This window comes from Apis florea, unplaced genomic scaffold, assembly GCF_048593485.1.
Source record: "Apis florea isolate Af1SG1 unplaced genomic scaffold, ASM4859348v1 contig_3391_pilon, whole genome shotgun sequence".
Classification (NCBI taxonomy): Eukaryota; Metazoa; Arthropoda; class Insecta; order Hymenoptera; family Apidae; genus Apis; species Apis florea.
In genome coordinates, this window is record NW_028256754.1 from 79,327 (window position 1) to 101,152 (window position 21,826).

General features: G+C 17.9%; 1 protein-coding gene across 4 annotated transcripts in view; it reads left to right on the forward strand.

The window, feature by feature from the left end:
• The first annotated feature begins 2,919 nt into the window (after window positions 1–2,919).
• ckn (CRK like proto-oncogene, adaptor protein) overlaps window positions 2,920–21,826 on the forward strand; it is a 92,735-nt gene continuing 73,828 nt past the window's right edge. For 2 of the 4 annotated variants that reach the window (XM_012492973.3, XM_086912569.1), the window contains exons 1-2: window positions 2,920–3,008; window positions 3,137–3,379. In XM_012492973.3, coding sequence (XP_012348427.1) covers window positions 3,364–3,379 — 16 coding nt within the window. In that variant the 5' untranslated portion in view covers window positions 2,920–3,008; window positions 3,137–3,363. Of the gene's footprint in view, window positions 3,009–3,136; window positions 3,380–12,276; window positions 12,389–21,826 lie in introns of those variants that run through there. The other 2 variants (XM_086912568.1, XM_086912570.1) reach the window with 2 other exon arrangements.

The window sequence follows — 21,826 nt, forward strand, 5'->3', positions numbered from 1 at the left end:
AGGGCTAATACTACTAGAAGGGAAGAGATTGAAAAAGCCTATAGTCTGTTGTCATAGTAACCCCGTACAACGTCAACCTATTACCAGCTTCGACAGTACTTATTGTAAAGCCTACTATGTAGTACTTTGCCAATACTATAATATATGTTGACTGCTCATTGACTTATTGACTTTACAATGAGATATCATTGTAAAATAAATGTGCTAGTTCTATTTTTTTTATGTTGTTTTTTTTAAATGAATATATTAATATATATTAATGATAATATATTATATCAAAATATATTATCATATTAAATTAATAAATGAAAATTCATAGAGAAAAAAAAATTACAAATTTCTTATAATTTAAATTTAAAATTTTAAAAATAAAAAATTTTAAATTATTTTTTATTATCTTTTTTATTTTTACTTGTCATTTTATATATTGAGTATAATATATTAAAATATAATGAAAAATAATAAAATTAAATATTTATGTTATTTAATTTTATATGATATAATAAACAATACTTTTTATAATTCCTATTTTTAAAAAATCTTATATTTACAGTTTTAAAACTTAGTTATTTGTGATTCATTACTTTATGTTAAACATATATACATATTTTCTCTATGTATTTTTTTAAAATAAAAAATAAATATCATAATGTAAATATTCAAATTATTGAAATGTATTTAAGTATATAAGAAGAGATTATAAAATATTTTAAATGATTAAAATTCTTAATTCTAATTAAAAAGAATATATGAATTATTTTAATAATTAATAATTAATTTTAAACTATTTAGATTCTATAACTTTTTAATATTGTTTTTAGATTTATATTATATTGCTTATTTTACTATAATTTGTGAAATAATTAATATAATATAATTTATTAATTATTAATATATAAATATAATATAATATAATTAATATAACATAAATAATATAATATAATATAACGTAATATAAATTAATATAATAAAAATAAATTTATATTTATTTTGATTTATTATTATAAAATAAATAAAAGTAAAATTATAAAAGAAAAGAATTATAATATAATATAATGTAAAATATTAAATATATTAAATAGATTATAATTTAAAGATTATAATTTAAATAAATATAAAATCTAAATTATTAATATGTATTATATAATTATTTTCGATTAGAAAAGTATACAAATGTTGTAACAATTGTTATATTATCAAATTATATTTATAATTACACTATATACATATATGTATGAATTCTTAAATACATTTCGAATAGTAATTATAACTAATTCTATTATTATTGTTATATTTTGTGTACTATAATAAGTATAATACTATAATTGTGTACTATAAGAAAATAATTATTAGCGCTAAAACTTTATTTATGAAACGTTAAATATAAAGTTTAACATAAATTCAATCTCTTTTATAATTCATTAAAAATAAATAAGGTATTTAAAAATTCATTTAAATTTTGATATTTTTTTTAAAGTAAAATTTTTAGACAATTGTATCGAATACAATTATTTATTATTGAAATTATCACAAATACATTACGTAATCGCTTCATGACGAACAAAAAGTAAATTAAATGCTTAAAAAATATAATTACATGATATTTAAAAAAAATATATAAAGAAATATTTATAAATTATATAGATATTATGATTTTTTTTTTTTTAGAAAATTGAATAAGAATTGATTTTAAGTCATTTAATATAACTATTTCTTTTATTTTAATTATATTAAATATATGTTAAATAACTAATTATGTATTAAATATCTAATTATATGTTTTAATATACATATACATATACATGAAAAAATATAAAAAAAATTTAAAATAAAATAAAATAAAATAAAAATTTATCTAACAGAAAAATTTAATATATATATTTAATTAATTTAATTATATATATATATTTAAACTTTAATTATATATATAATTTAAACTTAAAAAATATATATATAATTTAAATTTCAATGTCTATTAAATATTTAATGTATTATCTTTTAATTTTAATAATTTTAATCCTTAATCTTTAAATGATAATTTAATTTAATTTATATATTTTTTTATTTTTTATAATTTATGTCAGAAGTTTATTAAATTATTTATTTATAATTTCTATAATAAATAAAAATAATAAAATAATTTATATAATAAATAAAAATGATAAACCATAAATAAAATTAGGAAAATAAAATATAATCAAATATTTCTGAAATTATATAAAGGAAATTATAATATATATTAATATTTTTATTTTAGAAATTTAATTTACTTAAATTTTCATATTCATAATTTTTAATATAGCCTGAATTTAGGATCGTTTATTTTGATTTATACATTTTATATTATTATATTTTTTGACATTATATATTTTATATACAATTAATAATAAAAAAAATTTTTTAAATTATTTAATCAACTAAAACTTTGTTTTTATTTTAATTTAAACTTGAAAATTTTATTGTTTATTTCTTAAAATTATTTTTATTAATATTATCAATGATAGTAATAACAATAGATATATTTTAAACTTTACTTAAGTTAAAATAATATAATTTAAAATAGTAGATATAGTAATATAAAATTTATTTAAAATATTAGATATAATATAATTTAATTAAAAGTAGATATATATAAAAACTAATAACAAACTCATTAATTATAATCAAAATTTTTGTATTTTAAACATACAAAATAAATATTATATTTTATTCATTATATTTTAAAACTTTTTAATTTGATTTAAAGTTTAATATTTTAATGTTAAATTTAATAAAAATAAACAAAAACAAATTTAATAAAAATAAACAATAGAGAGATAGAATAATGAATTTAAAAAGCTAATATTTCGACTGCAAGACCTAAATCCATACAAGGAGGAGATTTATCATTACCGGTTACTCGAGCGCTCTAGCGGTGGCATTGGATACTATAACACGACAGTGCTACGTGAGAAATCGTGATGATGTAGTTTATACTCTGTTTGGTCGTCATTCTTCATTTCGTTCAAGTACGTTTAAAATTATCGCGTTTTCAGTGTACTTATTGTATACGTAGATAAAAAACTTTGTAATCACAGTTAACAATATGTCATTCTCTTTCGAAGTAATTTTTTACTTTTTCATATTAACGTAACAGGTAAAAGACGTGTCGAAGGGCCAGGTTATCTTCTTTGTTCGAGAAAAGCCTCATCAGTGAGCAATGGCGCGGGAACTTCACGTTCCAGAATCAATGTGTGCATGGCGTAGGTGATGATCGGTGTTTGTACATGTGGCATGGTGTTTATAGCGAACAGGAAGATTTACATATCTTACTGGATTGACCAGCTCGTCGGTTTTTGGATACGAGCCGTGTCGTGAGCCGCCATGAGGCGTATTAGCGGTAAGCCAAGTGTATTAGCCATTTTAAACGATATTTTTAACATTTTATCAACAATTAGATATACTTTCTTTAAAGATCATTGATTATATTTTGTAATCAAGATTTTCTGTAAAAAATTCTTTATTAGGAAGAATATTTATTAGAACGTAATTTTCAACTTTTCTACAAGATTGCGCATGCGCTGATTTTGCAAATTTTTTGCGAATTATTTAATATTATTTAAATATTATTTAAATATTATTTAAATAATCGTACTAATTAATTAAGTTTATTTTATTATATATTATATTTAATAATAAACAATTTTTTATATTCACACATTGATTTCTGTAAAACATATTTTATTGAATATATTTTTATATTTTTAAATTAATAGTCAAATTGTATTTAATTTTTTTAAAAGACATTTTACATTTCTTTAAATTTAAATAAAATAAACATAATTGTTTACGTTTGATGTTTTTTCTGCAATTATGATTCATTATTTGTTGATTTTATCATCATTAGAGTATTATATGAAAAATAAAACAATCTACAATGCATTTATAAATTTCTTATTTAATAATTTAATTTGATAATATTAGGATTGAATCATATATTTGTATATATTTCAAAACATTTTATAGATAAAATAATAAATATCCATATGAAATAATAATATATATTGTTGAACATAAATATAATATTTTGATATTATAGAATTGACACAGAAAATAGTAAAGCTAGAAAAATTAATTATTTATATCTAGCAAACGTATTTGAATTTTTTCTCTTCTATTGAATAGAAAAGATTATTTGCTACTGGAATAATTTTTTATTTTCAATAAAAAATATTAACTAAAATGGAAGATTCATTTCTGAAATAAATCGAATAAAGAAAAGTATAAAAACAATTTTTTAATATTTGATATCTGAAATTATGATTTTCCTAATGTTTATATTCAATGATTATAAAAATTAATATAGATTAATTTATTAATTTGTATATAATTAAAAACTGTTTTGTAATCGTTTATAATATAATAAATATAAAAATCTAATATATAATATTTATAAATGTAATAAATATAAAAGTTTGTATATGATATAAAACAATTTGATTTTAATTCTTTTAAAATCTATATTGATTTTATTCATTTTTATTATTTAAAGAATTTTTTTATTTATATTATTATATTTTATTATATTATATAGCATATATTATATTATATATACTGTTTAAACATTTTTATAGATATATTTTAATTTTGTACAATTCACAAAAGTATTATTTTTATTTCTAAACATTTTAGAATAAAAATATTCGTAATTTTGAAACTCTTTAAAATTAAAAAAAATGTTACTTTTTAACTATAATATAATAATATTATGATAATATGAATTTATTTTTATTTAACCAATAATAAATTTAATTTCGTTAAATTTAAATTTAATATAAATTGAATTTAGATTCATTTTAATACAATCAATTTATTGCAATAATTTATATAGAGATAAAATAAAAGATAAAAATGTAATTTTTTAAGCCAAAAAGATAACTAATGATAATAATAGCAATGACCATGAATTTGAATTTGAAGAATTCCATTTAAAATTTATTGAGACTTGTTTTTTATATATACATTATATTTTTATACATTATATTATACAGAATATTGCTTAGAAAAAAATAAACATTTTGGATTTCGAAGTTTTAAACCTCACAAAGTTTTAGATTCAAATGAATTTCATGATAAATCTTTTTAAAAATATTTTGATAAATCTTTGTAAAAATATAACATCGAATCTGATATATAAAAAAAATATGATTAATTGTTATTATGAAATTCATGCAAATAATTTCTTATTTTTTTATATTTATCTTGTTTTTCTTGTATGACTTTTATTAAACTAATAAACTATTAAACTAATGTTTAATTTAGATATTATATATTAATGCATCATTATTAATGTATATTGATATATTCTTTAAATCTTATTTTTTTATTATTATAATTATATTAACATTACTAATGCTTTAAAAATTGTATTTTACAAATCAAAATAAGAAATAATAATCGTACATAATTTTTTTTTAGGGATTAATTATATTAATTATTATATATCTAATGAAACATTTTATTATTTCAGATAAATATTAAGATGTTATATTAAAATTATAAAATTTTATAATAGAATTTCAAGAATTTTAAATAAATGGAAAAAATAAGAATGTTAGTTTATTATTCATTTAGTTATTATTCATTTTTATATATCTTCTTTCTGATTTTCTCTCTACTTTCTTTTTTAATAAAAACATGTATCAAAAAAATATCTAGAACATATAATTTCTTCGATTATGCGAAAAACATTTTTCGTTGATTCGTTATGTATATAATTTCTTTTTGTATAATATGTTTATAATATTGTGTATAATAAGTTTATTATATTGTTTATAAAAGTTTATAAATTATTAGTTTGATAAAAGAATTAAGAAATTGAAAAGAAAGATGAAAGATGATAAAAAAAATGAGATTAAAAAAAGAGTAAAACAGAATAGAAGGGATGAATGTAGTATTTACATGCAAGAAAAGAAAAAGTAAAGAAAACAAGTGTGTGTGTGTGTGCGCGCGCGCGTGTGTACATGGATTAAATTTATTCTATTTTTTCATTCACATTATCGAATGTCATTTTTTGAATGTCAAAAAGAAACGTGTGAATATAAATAAAATTGTCCAATTCTAACTGATTATTAAAAATTTAATGGTAATTAAATTATGAATTATAACAAAATAATTTTATGTTAAAATTGTATAAAATTTTTTGGTTTTTTAACTTTTTCTTTTTTTCTTTATTTCGATTAATTTTAATATTTTAATATTTAAAAATTTTTATTAAATAATTTTAAAAAAAATATACATTTGATTTTTGCACAATATCGATGAATAGAAATGCTAATTTTTTTAAATATTTTATCACAATTTTGTTATGTTATTTACAGAAAGATATAATGAAATGTTAATATAATATGTAATATGTAATATGTATGTAGTATAATTAAAATCATAATAAAATATATTTTTATAAAATAATTATCATATTAGAAAGATTAATTATTTTTGAAATATATATTAAAATATAAAATTTGTAAATTTTTCAATTCCGTCATTGTCTTTGTTTATACTATTTATTAATTATAAAGATACGAATTAGATCATAATATGTCCTTTACGATACTTCGTTTTTTTATTCAAAAATATCAATTTTTATGGATATCATGTATTTTCTTGTTTTTTTTTTTAGTCTTCTTATCACAATAGAATTTGGAAAGAATTTCATTATTTAAAAATATTAAAAAAAAAAATATCTGTATATAATTACAAACTAACGTTATTCAATTATATTTTGTATTTTTGAAGAAATAGAATGACATCGTAAATAAATTCTAAATTGTGTAATATGATAGAAAAATTAAAAAAATTAAAATTTAAAATTATACTATTAAAAAAAAAACATTTTATTTATAACATATTTTATTATAATAAATTTTTTTTAATCACTTCATCATTATTTCTTTATTATTTTATATTAATCCATTGTACATCATATGATGATAATATAATATTTTTTATAAAACAATAATATAATATTTATTTTAATAATATTTTAGAATAAAAAACAAATTAATTATTCAATAAATCAATCCAATAAAAATTATATATAGAATAATTGATTATTTATTCTTTTTAAAAATTATTTAATATTTCAATAAAAGATAATTAATTCATTGTAAAAATTATGTAATCTAATTATCTAATTATTTAAAAGTATTTAAAAATATAATGTTTGTTAAAAATATAATAAAATTAAAAAAAATTATTATGCGATTAAAATAACTACTAAAGTTCTACGCAGAATTAAACATGTTTTTAGTGTTAAATACAAATAACAATAAATTTATGATAAAATATATTGTATAAATGTAAATATATTTAATAAATTAATTTTTTATATATTTTTTGGATAAATTATCAATTTATATATCAAATCAAATATATGAAATATATCAATTTATGTATAAATTATACATAAACTGCACTAATATAATTATCAATTGAAAGTATAATAAAAAGCTATTTAAGTGTTCTATCTATGTTTCAATTAATAGTTAAATATTTTTTTGCATTTAATTTGCTTGATAATTGATTTTCCATATTGCATATATATATATATATAATAATAATTTCTTATTCAATTTGATTATGTTGAATATTGTTAGATATTAGATTGTTTTTTTATTTGTATGAAATGAATGTTTTGTATATTTTATAAATATGGAATTTATTAATATATGTAAATTTTAAAAATTTCTTTTTTTATATGACGAAAATTATAATTTTTTTTTAATCTGAATATTTTAATTCATTTTTGCAAATTTTAACTAAATATTTCGATGCAAATAAATATAAAAACATATACAAAATTAATAATGTATAATAACATGTACGTGAAAAAATATATATTGTTATATTTTAAGTGTATTATATATTATATATATTATTTTATATATAATTTATATAATGTTCAGATATAATTTTTTATTAATTTTTTATATGTCACTAAAATTTTTTTTGAAATGTAATATCAAATGATAAGATGATAAAATGATAAAATTTGATTATTATATTTCATATAATATTTGAATTTCTATATATTAATTATTCTCTAAATTAATTTATTTAGAAATATATTTTAAATTATATAACAAAAAGAAAGACATTTTCAATATTTATAAAATATTAAATAAAATATTAATTAAATAAAAAATAAAAAGAATAAACGAATAATTTACAAAAAGAATATTATTTCAATTATATCATTATCAGTGTTTCTAAATGCTAGTTAAATAAAAATCAATATTGAAATAACAGGATAACTGGATCTTTGTAAATCGATCATATATCTGATTTTTTCGAGAAGAGGTTTTATAAAGATCAAATAAAATTCAGATAAAAAATTTTTTCTTATTTTTTAATGTAGAATCATCATTTGCTCGATTATACTATGACTATTCTGTGATTTTGTATTTAATGCTCAATTATATTTCATTTTTAATTTCATCGAAGTTAAATTATTATTTTGCAAGACATCACAAATATAAAATTGCGACTTGATTAAAATATTGAACCAGATCATATTTTGAATATATATATATGTATATATATATAATGTAATTCTATTTATGTTTTATATTTAAAAGTATTATATTTTATCTAAATAATTTATATAAAAATACTGATTTATATAAAAATTACGGAGTTTTCTTGTTCAAGAAGTAAGTATTTTTAATGATCGAATTTTTTTTCTTTCATTTAAAAATATATTTTTGAAGAAAAATATTATATTTATTTGAGAATTATAATCCTTATATTATTTAGAATAGTTTCTATCAACTATAAATCAATTATAACTATGTATTTTTACGATAAATTTTATGAAAAATTTATAATAAATGAATGAAATAAGAGAGCTGATTCTATCACAAAGTGTGGTAAATTAGAGTGTAAGTAAATTAATCTAAGTTAAGTAAATAAAAATAAATATTATAAAATTCACAAATGCAATTTCTAATTATATTTATTTAAATTTTGTATAAAAAATATACATGAAAAAAAATATTAAAAACTAAAATGTGTTTTGATTTATTTAAAGATTATAAACTGTTTAAAAAACACGTTTATAAAGTTTATAAAATTTATAAAGTGTTTAAAAAAATGTATAAAATTTCTCAGATATTATAATATATAAAGAAATGAAAATGTTTAACTAAAATAATTTTTAAAATAAATTCTGACAATGTGAAACTGAAATTTGTTTTGTATTTGTAAAAATATTCAATGTTTATATATGTTTATATATGTTAAAACAAAACTAATATCGACAGATTATATTTATGCATTTTATGCAATTATATATTTTCAAATATTTTTACGTTTCATGCTTTGTGTTATATATATTCATTATCATATGACTATTATTAATGAATAAGATAAAGATTTTAAATGCTTTTGTAAAAATAAATTCTTCTATTTGTCTATTACATATGTAATTATAGATATGCAAAGAAACTTATAGTATTATCATATATTTCTATAAATGTTTTTCATAAAATTTTTTATTAAAAATGATTCAGAATTTTTTTATAGAATTGATTTTACAATTAAAATGTTTTTAAGCATTTTGATTATGCGTTTTTTATTTGTCTCATTGAGAATTATAAGACAAAATCTCTCTTTTATTTTTTCATATGATTATGTTATATTTTTTATATATAATTATGTTTGTTCAACAAGATGAGATAATACACATAAACAAATGCATGTGATCGATGCATGAGTAGGACAAGAGTAATTTTATATTTTTGCAAGATCATATTTGCCAATGCATGTTTTAAAAAGTATACTTATGAAAAAATAGCAAAAAAAAAAATAATAAAGTTCATAAAGCTTTCAATGTGTGATGTTAATCTCTATTACGTGATCGCTTCTGTTCTAAAATAATAGCAATTGTTATATTTACTTATTAAATTAATTTTTTTTCTATTTCTTCTCCTATCTGATATCGTATTTGCTATGGTAAGTCAAATGTATTTAATTTCTTTCTAAAACGATCAGATTTTTTGGGGATTGCAAATGCATATTAAAGAGATTAAAACTGATAAATTAAACCTATAGATATTAAAGCCGTTATAGCAAGATCAGCTCATACTTGACGATGATGATTTTTACGATGTTGTATTAATAACATCTGGATAAGCAGCATTCAATAATATTTGTTTAATAATATTTGTATATGCAGTTTTCAATGCACAATGTATAATATTAGATTTTTTTTTATCTATCTCATCTATTTAATATCTAATTAAAAAATTAATAAATAAGTGAAAAATTTAGATCTTACATTCTTTCTCTAAATTTCATATCAATTGGTAATTAAATGATGAATTGACAATAATTTATAGAGTAAAGATGATTATATTAGTTTGTTGTTTTATTGTATTAATTCTGAATTCAATTGCAAGCAAAATTCAATTATATTCAGTTTTTTTTTTAGTAATATTGCTAAAAAATATTCGAAATAAAACTTTTAGATTTAGAAATTATTCTCTGTATCTTCCATCTTTTCTAAATTTCATCGATTGAAAGTACAATCAAAAATTCAAATCAGTTGATTCAATTTTAAAAATATTATATATAAGAATCATGGAATAGTAGTATCTGAAAATCGAAAAATAATATTAGATTAGCAACTAATAGCTGCAGCCACAATAAATAAACATTTTAAGTTTATGTTTACTGCCTTGTTTTATTATACAAATTATACATCATTTGAACTAATATAATATTTGAATTATTAAAAAAATTATTATATAATAAAATATTATTATATAATATATTTTTTATAAAATTCGATTTGAACCAACTTATAATATATTGTGTTTTATATTCATATGAAAAACTTTTCTTTTTTTTATTTTTTTTTTATTATTGCATTACTAATTCTTTTTCAAACATTGTGATTTCTATTATATCAGCCATTTACTAATAATTTATATTTATATTTATCTGATATTTATATAGAACTAATAAAATATTACAATTATAAAAAAATATGTAGATCATATAAATGGTAGATCAAATAAATGTTTTAAGACTGATTTATAGATGAAAGATATATATATTAAGATTAACATAGAAAATGTTTCCTTTAATTTGCAATGTTCGAATATTTAACATATTGAAACTATCAAAAAAATAATGTTATAAAAGTGATACTATTTGGTATAAAAAGATTAAAATTTGTATTAATAGAAACGAGACGCGAAGGAATCATTAATCTATCTTCATTGCATTACTATTGCATATTATTCCCGCCTCATTTCATTTGATGTAAACTTAAATTACTTATAATAATTTAAATTAATAAATAAATCTCGAGTAATATTTTTATATTTTGTATTTATTTTAATTCCTAGAATTGATCCTCCAAAGATCTTTCATGAATATTAACATATATATATTATTAATACTGCATTAATATATATCAATATATTATAGTATATCAAATAATTTTTGTAATATTATTTTTCTGATGATTTCACGATTTTAGATGTTCTAACATTGTAAATAAATGCTTTATTTATTTAGATATATAAAATGAAAATATTTTTCTTAAAATTATGCAAATTATTTTGAAAGAAAATATATTCCAATTTATTCAGATATAAATATTATGTATATGATATTCTTTAAAACAATCAAATAGGTATAAAGATTTGCAGAAACAAACATTAATAGTCAATTTCTCAGGATGATTTTCCATTTTGACATTTATGCACGTTTATTATGTAAATAAAATTTGGATTTGACTTCTTTTCAAATTGATAATCATCTTCGAAATGTATCTATTCTTCGATTTGTGTATATCCTTAAGTCTTTTGTTATTTACAATCTTGAAATCTGTTGGTAAATAGGTAATTTCTTCAACTATCAAATAACTCTATTAATTTACTGATTGATAATAATATTAATTATACGTAAAGGAAAGTAGATAAATTTCAATCAATTAGATTCACTTCACAATCCGGATAAAGATTAATACACACACACATATATATATATATATATATTTGATATTTATAATATATACACATATAAAAATAAAAATTATTTTATTTTATTTTCTAAAAGTTTATATGCGTTTCGTAACGAAAGGATTCTTTATTCGAAGGAACTTCCCAATTTAATTATATGAATCCATTCTTTTTTTTCATCGATATCTCTAGTTTCTCGATATAATGCAACGTTTATAGTGCTAATTATAAATAGGTGAAAGAAAAATATTTTCCACTATTTCAGGATAATAAGCAGTCACCTGATCTGATCTGTTCATCCCTTTGTGAATGTTGTAATCAAGAACGACATCTGGTTTTGTCTTTGTAACTGGCTCTTCTTGTGACTACGTAACAATGTAAGTTGTAGAAGCTGTGTGGCATGCTAACAGCATCAACACATCTTTCGTGTCTCTCCATTTTAGGCAGCGCAGGTGCTTTCTTCTTACCGATATTTTTTTATTTTTTTTTAATCCTGTATAATTGCTTATGAAAGGTTTTTATCTATTCATATAAACGACAACCTATTATAAATTTAATTATTCAACAATATCTAATTACTGTAATGTTTAGCTTTTCGATTTTCTATATTAACTGACTTTTAATTCGAAACATTACATATTTTGGATTTTTTCTTGGTTTTTTTAAGATTTTAACAAATTGTTAAGAATATTGATTTTATTTGTTGACATTAAATTTAAATATTCAAAAGTTACATATTGCATATGCATATTTAAAGTATTTTTAAGGCAAAATTTCTCATTTTGCGATTTAAAGCGTCATGTAATTGTTTAACTAAAAAATAATTTAAATAATATACGAATGTTTTTATTCAATGAATCAAATTAAATAAAAATCTCATATAATTCTTATGTTACATGATATAAAAAATATTAAAATAGGAAAATTTACATATATGTAATTTTTTAATGAAATCTAATGGTTAAATTATTATTTGATTCTATATATCAAAATTTATAAGAAATCTACGAACAATAATTTAAAATTTTAGATATCCTAAAATAAAATTTAGTTTCTATTATTAATATTTTTTATTACATTTTCATTTTAAACACATAACATTAGATATATATTGTAATATAATAGTTTTATTCTATATTCTTTTTCTGTATACATAGTAGTGACTAAATATGTATTTAGTTTTTGCTATTCTTAAGATTGAACAGTTTTAAAAGCACTATTTTAAAACGATAGCAGATGCAAGCTATAAAATGAAGAAATATGGAGAAATGAGGAATTTTTAGATCATTTGTTAATCATTAAGTTTAAATTCCTTCATGAAATACATACATATATTTATTATTGTTATAAATCATATAGAGATTAATTTCATAATCTTTACGTTTTTTCTGACTAAAATGTTAGTTAACTTCAATTTATTCATTTGTCTAAATTTTTAGATCAATCAAATTGGTGGCATCATTAGTTTTTATTTTGAATAGTCTTACTGTATATTATAATTTCAAAATATCAATGAATAATTATTAAAGCAACAATTCATGTTTTCGCACTCATATCGAAATATAAATATATGAGCACAAAATTTATTGTATCCCTTATATTTTTATTTTAATATTTAGATTTACTATAACTTCACATACTTAAATTATAATTCTTAAATTTGACATTATCAAAAATGTTGTTTATATTTATTGAATTTATATATTATATTTAATTATTTCTATAAAATGTTATGAAATGAATAATAATTTGCAGGAAATTAGATTGTATAGAGAAAATAATAAAATATAAAAATTAATATTCGATTTTTCATTTTCAAATCTAAATTTTCGAATATCAAAAAAAATTCAGTATTCAAACTTTTGCTTAGTAAAAAAATTCTTATTTGATCCATTTTATTTGAATATTTATGCAAAAATTCAATTAATTTATATTATGCAATTCAATCGATTAAATATATTATAATTCTAAGAGTTTTAATTTAATGAAAATAATTTTATTTCATTTGCATTTTGTGATAAATTTTAATTATAATTTCAAATTAATAATAATGAATTTGTTAAATTTTTGAAAAAAGTTTTCGAATTGATTTTTTTGAAAATTTTGTTTAAATATTATTTCTAATATGTATAATTATATATTATTGATTATATATATGATTTTTTTAGAAAATATAAATTAAATTAATTTTTTTATAAAAAATAATATTTATTAAATATTCAATAAATCATTTAAAAAATACAGAATAAAAATAATGTAATTTAATATTAAAATAATAATAGAAGAGATCAATTTTATATATAATATAAAGTTAAGAATATTATAAATTTTTTATATTATTGTTAAATTTAGAAAAATTTTGATTTCTTAAAAAAATATTCTTAAAAAAATTAAACATTGAGAAATGCAAAATGAATATAATAAAATAGAAGTTATAGAATATTTTATATTAATTTAATATCATTATCATAATATATTATAATTTTATATAATCATCAAAGCTTAACTTTAATGAGTTAATTAATATTTTTATTAATTATAGAAGAATTAAATTTTGCTTTCTCTAATGAATTTATTATATTTCATAAATATTGTAAATTTAAATTGTTAAATTAAATTAATAAATATTATGCGTAATATTACACGAACATTTTCACATAATTGAATTATCAAATTGATAAAAGACAATATGTACTAAAGAAAAAATAACAAACTGATTTAAAATAAAAATAAAATAATAGAATAAATTATAAAAATAACTTTTAATATTAAAATATATTTAATATTAAAAATAACTTTTAATATTTTGCATTGTCCAAAATATATTATAAAGTAGATATTATTAAGATATAATAGTATTAAGAAGATATTAAAACAAATATTTAATTTTTATAAAAATAATATTATATTATAATAAATTACTATTTTAGTTATTTGATTATAAATTTTTAAAGTATTCAAATATTTTTGCAATGGAAAAATAGTTGTGATTTTATTTAATATTTAATATTATTTTATTATACCAATTACATAAATCACTCATATTTAGTAAAGTACAATAAATATTTTATCCAAAGAAAGTTTGAATTCATTTTTTCTATATTAGAAAGAATTAAGAAAAATATAAATGTCGTTAAATATATCTTAATATCCAAATATTTTTATGAGTAATTATACATATATATATTTGTATTAATTCTCATTAATTAATAAATTCTCATTAATTTCAATAAACATATTATTAATACTTTATATAAATATATATATAATACTTCATATCTTATAATATTTTATATTTGTAAATAGCTATTTATTTTATAAATAAATTATTTTTTATGAATTAGTTGTGTAGATATGAATGTTTGTATTATTTTATTAAAAAAAATTTGTACGAATTTTTTGATCAAAACATATATTTACATAGATTTAATTAAAAATATCAGCTAATCAAATCCGCATTCTTTTATTTTAAAATCTTTATTAATTTAATTATTTACAATATTTTCTTCTTTTATTTCTTTTCTCAGAACTTTAAAACGCTGCAGTTTTTAATTAGCATTAATTATACACATTTTTAAATTAATAAATATAGAGTATTTTTTAGATAATGTTTAAAGAATTTTTTTTTATAATTTTTTAAATTTTGTTTAATCTTAAAAAACTAAAGATTTGTCATCAGATAAAAATATTATTATGTTACATAAAAAATAGTTCATCAGTCCACGCTAAAAATATTATATATAATTATTTCATATTTTTAATTAATTAATCATTTTAATTAATCATTTAATCAATTAAGAATCTTAGATCTTATTTTTAGTATTTTTAAGATCATATTTTTAACATATTCCAAAAAATATGTTTTTCTGTCATGTCAATTCTCAATTTTGAAAGCTGATTTTATTTCAAATTGGATGTTAGTCGATAAAAAATATGCATTAAATATTTTGTCGAGAAGAATCTAATTTTTGCCATAAATTTCATCAAAATTGTGTGGGTCAGTTTGACGAATTTTTTTATTAATATTTTATTCATTTGATTTTGACAACATATTTAAATTTTATCAAAATTGGTAAAGATTATTCTTTAATTAATTAATAATTAATTTGAAAATTAGTTAACTTTCCTTTAAGTCAAAAACATATATTATTTATTAATATTAATTAATGAATAAGCAATAATTATTGTTAAAAAAATTGTATTCATGAAATGATGATTTATAATTTGGATATTACTTTTTTATTGTTAAAGTTCACTTAAATATGATTTTGAATATTGTATAAAGGAAGGAGCTTGAAGTGAATGCTATTTCTTGAATGATCATCTATGATTATAGGATTATAGGATAATTTTGTTTGTATTGTAAGCCTTGAATGAACTAATAGTGTTTATTGATTGATAACTGATTGAATTTTATCTGATTTTTAATTATGCTCTAATTTACATTACATATCTGATTAATTGCATACAATTAAATTCTAGCTATGATTTAATCTGAATTTTATCTCGATTAATTAATTTGATCTGAACTTTATGTGGATTAAATTGTATCTAATTGTCGATTTGGAAAACATCGGATTTTCTTTCTTCAATCATTATCTTCTGCGAAAATGCAAATTAAAGGAAATTAAAAAAAACTATTGATCGTGTTGAAGAGCGATTTTCAAGAATGGGTGAAATAATATCGCAGTACATAAGAATCAGGATTCTTGCAACTATTTCTATGGTGATTCATGACGAATTTGACGCAAATTCTAACTTGTAAAGTGGCCATCGCTGTTATATCTTAGTTTTGACTGCTAAAGAATTGAAGAATTGAAAATGTGAGGGAATTATATCTGTTCGTAAATTATTATTAAAACTTAAACTATTGAAAATGCTATTGAAAATAAAATTCAAACTATCTGGCTGCTTCATAAGTTCTAGTTTTTGTTCTTTATATAAAATTTTATGTAACATTTTATAATATTTATTGTTATATAAAAAAATAGTTTTAAATAATTGTTTCATAGATTTTGTTTTAAAATGTATATTGTCTATTCGATTCGTTACGGAATTTATTATAATTTATATTAATTTATATTAATTTCTAGAATCAATTATAATCAATTTTTATATTCTGATAGGAATTTGATTAATTTGACAATAGGGCCATAGAATTCTAGAGCTTTAAGAATTTTCTGGGTCAAAAATATATTGTATGATTGATCTATTCCTTATTTATGATTTAAATAAGATATATTGGAAATTGAAATATTAAATTTTATGAGTTTACATTTTAATAAAACTCTCTTGATATTATGAGAAAGTATAGAAATATTTTTTAATCATTTTCACATCTGATGTGAATACAATATAATTATATACAATATAATTAATAATTACGTATATATATATAATATAAATAATTTAAATAATTATTTAAATAATGCATAATTTAAAAAATTAAATAATAAACATATTTTTCATTGATAAAAAAATTTTAATTTTAGTAAATTATATTTTTTTTTTATAAAAATATCACAAAAAACATGTTTCTTTTATAACATTCTCTTTAATAATCGATAAAAATAAGTTTTTTCTAAAATCTTAAAAAGATTTCTTGAAAGAATTAAGAAAATTATCTAATTTGTATCTTTATCTTATTTTTATTTTATTTATTAAATATGTGGGATTTCTCAATTCTTAATTTCAATTTCAAACTTTGGAAAATATACTTATATTGGCTAAAAAAAAAAATAAATAAATTTTTCATTTGAAATTTTAAAAATTATAATAAAAATACGAAAGAAATAATAAAATATAATGATGATGATATAATTAAGAAAAGAGACAAAATAAAAAAATTCATTTATTATTTATTATTACAAATTTCACAATAAAATATTTTTGTTTGAATATTTATACCAATATATTATGTATAATACTACTGAAACACATTTGACATTGAATCCAATGCTTATTTATTTTAAATGTAAATATAAAGAATTGCAATAAATACAAACTGCATTATATGAAAGTTGATATATAATTGATATATAATTTATAAAATTTTTATAATTTATATAATTTATAATTTATAAAAATCATAATTAAGATTTGCTGAAGTTAAATATAAATAAATATTCTGCAAGTAATTTTTTTTTTCGTTTAGAAATATTTGTGATGTTATGAAATTCGGATAAAAAACTTCGTTATTTTTACATTTAATTATATATTTAAATATTGTTTTTATCAATTTTGTATTTTTTAGCCGTTATTTTTGAATTATTTTTATTAAAAATTTCCAATATTTTTAGATAAATTTATTTGACAATTTTCAGACTTCCATTTAAATGGTATTTATTAAAATATAAATTTCTATCATAATTGTTTATTGAAGAATGTTACAGATTATAAATTAAATTATTTTAGTATAATATATTAAATTTTGAAATCTCATACCAAATATAAAATTTTAAAACCATAATTCTAACAATATTTAATTTTAAAGAGAAAGTAACAAGAGTTGATACATATATATAATATTAAGTATATTTTCATAAAATTAATAATATTTCATCCGTTAAATAAAAATCAATGCAGTTATAAAAACTTTACGTAAATAAAGTAAAAATTTACATTTTTCAGCACGAAATGAATTTCCTTTAATAAAATAGTTTTAAATTAATAAGTTTAAAACAATTGTAACCGAACATACAGAATATATGATATGATATACAGTGGCAGCCATATACTTACATACACGTAATATTTTAATGATTAATCCTGGTCTCTTAAAAAGGTGACAAAAATATAAAAATCTTTTTTCAAAATCTCAACTTTAATCTATTATATACGAAAGAAGTTTTTATTTATTTCAAGAATTTAATAAATTTGTAAATATTTTATTTTGTTGAATAGTAGTTTTTCGGAAGGATAATTACTTACGTATATGTGAAAAATTTACATGTTATATGAAATTCTTATATTTTCTTATATTAAATATAAAAATCACTTTAAACTTATGAATAGTTAATATTTAGTGACTAGTTGCTTTTTATCGAATCACAACTATCTTCATCGTATCTTCATGGCATTCGTCGAATCAGTTAATTTGATACATCTATCTATGGGTATTGATTTCCACACTTCTTTTATTGGAAAAAATTCTTTCAAATTTTTTGGTTTTCGGTGTTGTATATATTATTCTACATCAATCCATAACATCTTAATGGGATTCAGATCGGGAGATTGTGCCGGCCATTTTAAACAGTTAATGTTTTGGTCAGATAAAAATGTTTTAACAAGGCGTACTATGTGCTTTAGGTCATTATTTGCTTGATAAATCCAATCATTTCCCAGATATCTTTTTGTATATGGTAGCAATATCTCTTTTATTATATTTAAATAAACGTAACGATTACCATGATTCCCTGTATTCTATGAATAGGGTCTATATCATTCATTACATTCCAAATAAGTATCGATCCACTACCACCTTTCATCGTTGGTTTTGTATAATTTTTTGGGTACTTCTCTACACATGCCTAACATAAGTTTTTCCATCAGATATAAATCTATTAAATTTAGATTCATCTGAATTAAATTACTTTGAATTACTGTTCTTGTTTCAAATGTTCTTTCGCGAAAGCAATTTTAACTCAACGATTTTTTCTGAAATCAGGGATTTCTTTCTGGCAATCCTTTTTAATCCAAAATCTACGTCGAATTGTTCTTACACTGATGTTTTTGTTAAGATTTGGCGTTATTTTTTTACGAATATCCACAGTCGTCTTAAATCTGTTCGTTTCAGATAAGCGATGGATAATGCGATCGATTCTTTTCGTGTTTTAATTTTCCGAGGAATATGAATCATTTACAATTCTATAATGCTTAATGTGTTGCATTGTTTGAATACAAGCCATTATAAATAGCCTTAGATTTTTAGCTATCTCTCATGAAATGTTTTCTCAGCTTTTCGAAATAATTGTACCCTATTGTCGTTGATTTGGTGTCTTTCTTCCCTCTACTAATCATAATTACACACACTTCTGTTCATTTCAACAGTTTGATACATGCTGAATGAAACAAAAGTTGTTTATAATATTGATGTGTCAATTTGTATCACCACAACTACAATGTATGTAAACAATTGTCCGCCACAAAAGCGACAATTCAACTCAATGTGTACACAAATGTCCTCGATTTCTTGGAATGAATGAAAATTTCATTGGAATTTTAAAATTGAATATTCAAACTATATGAAAATATAAGTTATATATGTTTTCAAACTCTCTAAGAAACTATATTTCATATTTTTTAAATTAATGTACGACTTGTATGTAAGTAAATAGCCGCCACTGTATATATACTGAAGTATATGTTTCTTTTTTATTTTTAATATAGATAATATAGAATAAAAATGTATATTTCAAATTTTTCTATATATCAATTTTTGCCAGTTTTCTACATATAGAAATGTTCAGGATGATAAATTTAAAGATTTATTAATCAGTATTTTTCTTGTAAAAAATGAAAAAAATGTTAATTAGGAGAGAAAAGTTTTTTGTTTTATATAAGTTATATAATAATGTAATTTTTTATATGTTATTAATTTCTAATTATTAATTTTTTATATATTTTATTTAAATTTTCGAGAAACAAAAGTGACCTTCAGATTTTTAAATGCAATACACATATGCTTCTATCTTAATAAGATAAATTTATTCATATGATCATGATCTTCAAAGATCAGAAATGAAGGAAACATTTTGTTTGCGAATTATGTACTATTTATTTTTTTATTAATTTAATAGATTTTTTGTTATTTATATGATTTTATAAAAAATTTATTTTACTATGATATTCTGTATAATTTTATAATATAATTTTTTGAAATTTCTGCTTTTTCAGCAATCTTTTCTTGCAATCTTAAAATTAAAAACAGGAGTTTGTCTATCTGTTTTATATTCTGTTTTTCAGCATGAGATCTTTCAGTTATTCTTTTCTTTTTTTCTCTATAAATTTTTTGATTCTTTAAAAGATTATAATAATACGGCTTTTAATAATTTTGCGATTTTTATAATAGTATCTTTGATCGCAACAATAAGATCCAATCGATTTCATTTTTGTTTAATTGTTTTATTTATCCATTTTTTATTTATTTTAAAATTAAATGCACTAATATTATCTAATTGAAAGACTTATATGTTTATTTTGAATCACTGTTGACTTATTACTGATGAAAAGAATGAAAAATATGTCAAATTATTTTGCTTGACTAAGATTAGCACAAGTTTATATTTTTTTTCTAACTTCTTCTTTCTACAAATTTAAAATTTAATTTGTTTATTTTAAAGAATACACCTAATATAAAATGTATAAAATATATATATATTTTTTCTTACACAAAATATTCAAATGTATCAAGTACTATTATTTTCATATCCTGTATATCGAATTTGTCTAATTTATCGTATTTTAAAAAAAATAACGAATTTTTTCCAAGTTTCTTAATGTTCACAATATTTATGTTTATGCATAATATAATACATTTCATATAAAGTTTTTATAAAATTACACATTTTATGTTTTCATTCATAGCTATTCTGAGATTTTTTAAGTCACCAGTTTAAATATCTATATATTTCTATTCTCTTCTCAAAATTTAAATTATGTATTTGAAACATCATTTTACATATGATAATATGCTGTTAAAGTATAAGATTCAAACAATTAATCCCAGAAATTTTCAGTTATGATCTATTATTCAAAACAGAAATAATTCTTTATATTTTATTTAATTTTTTCTTTTCTTTTTTTCTTTTTCATCA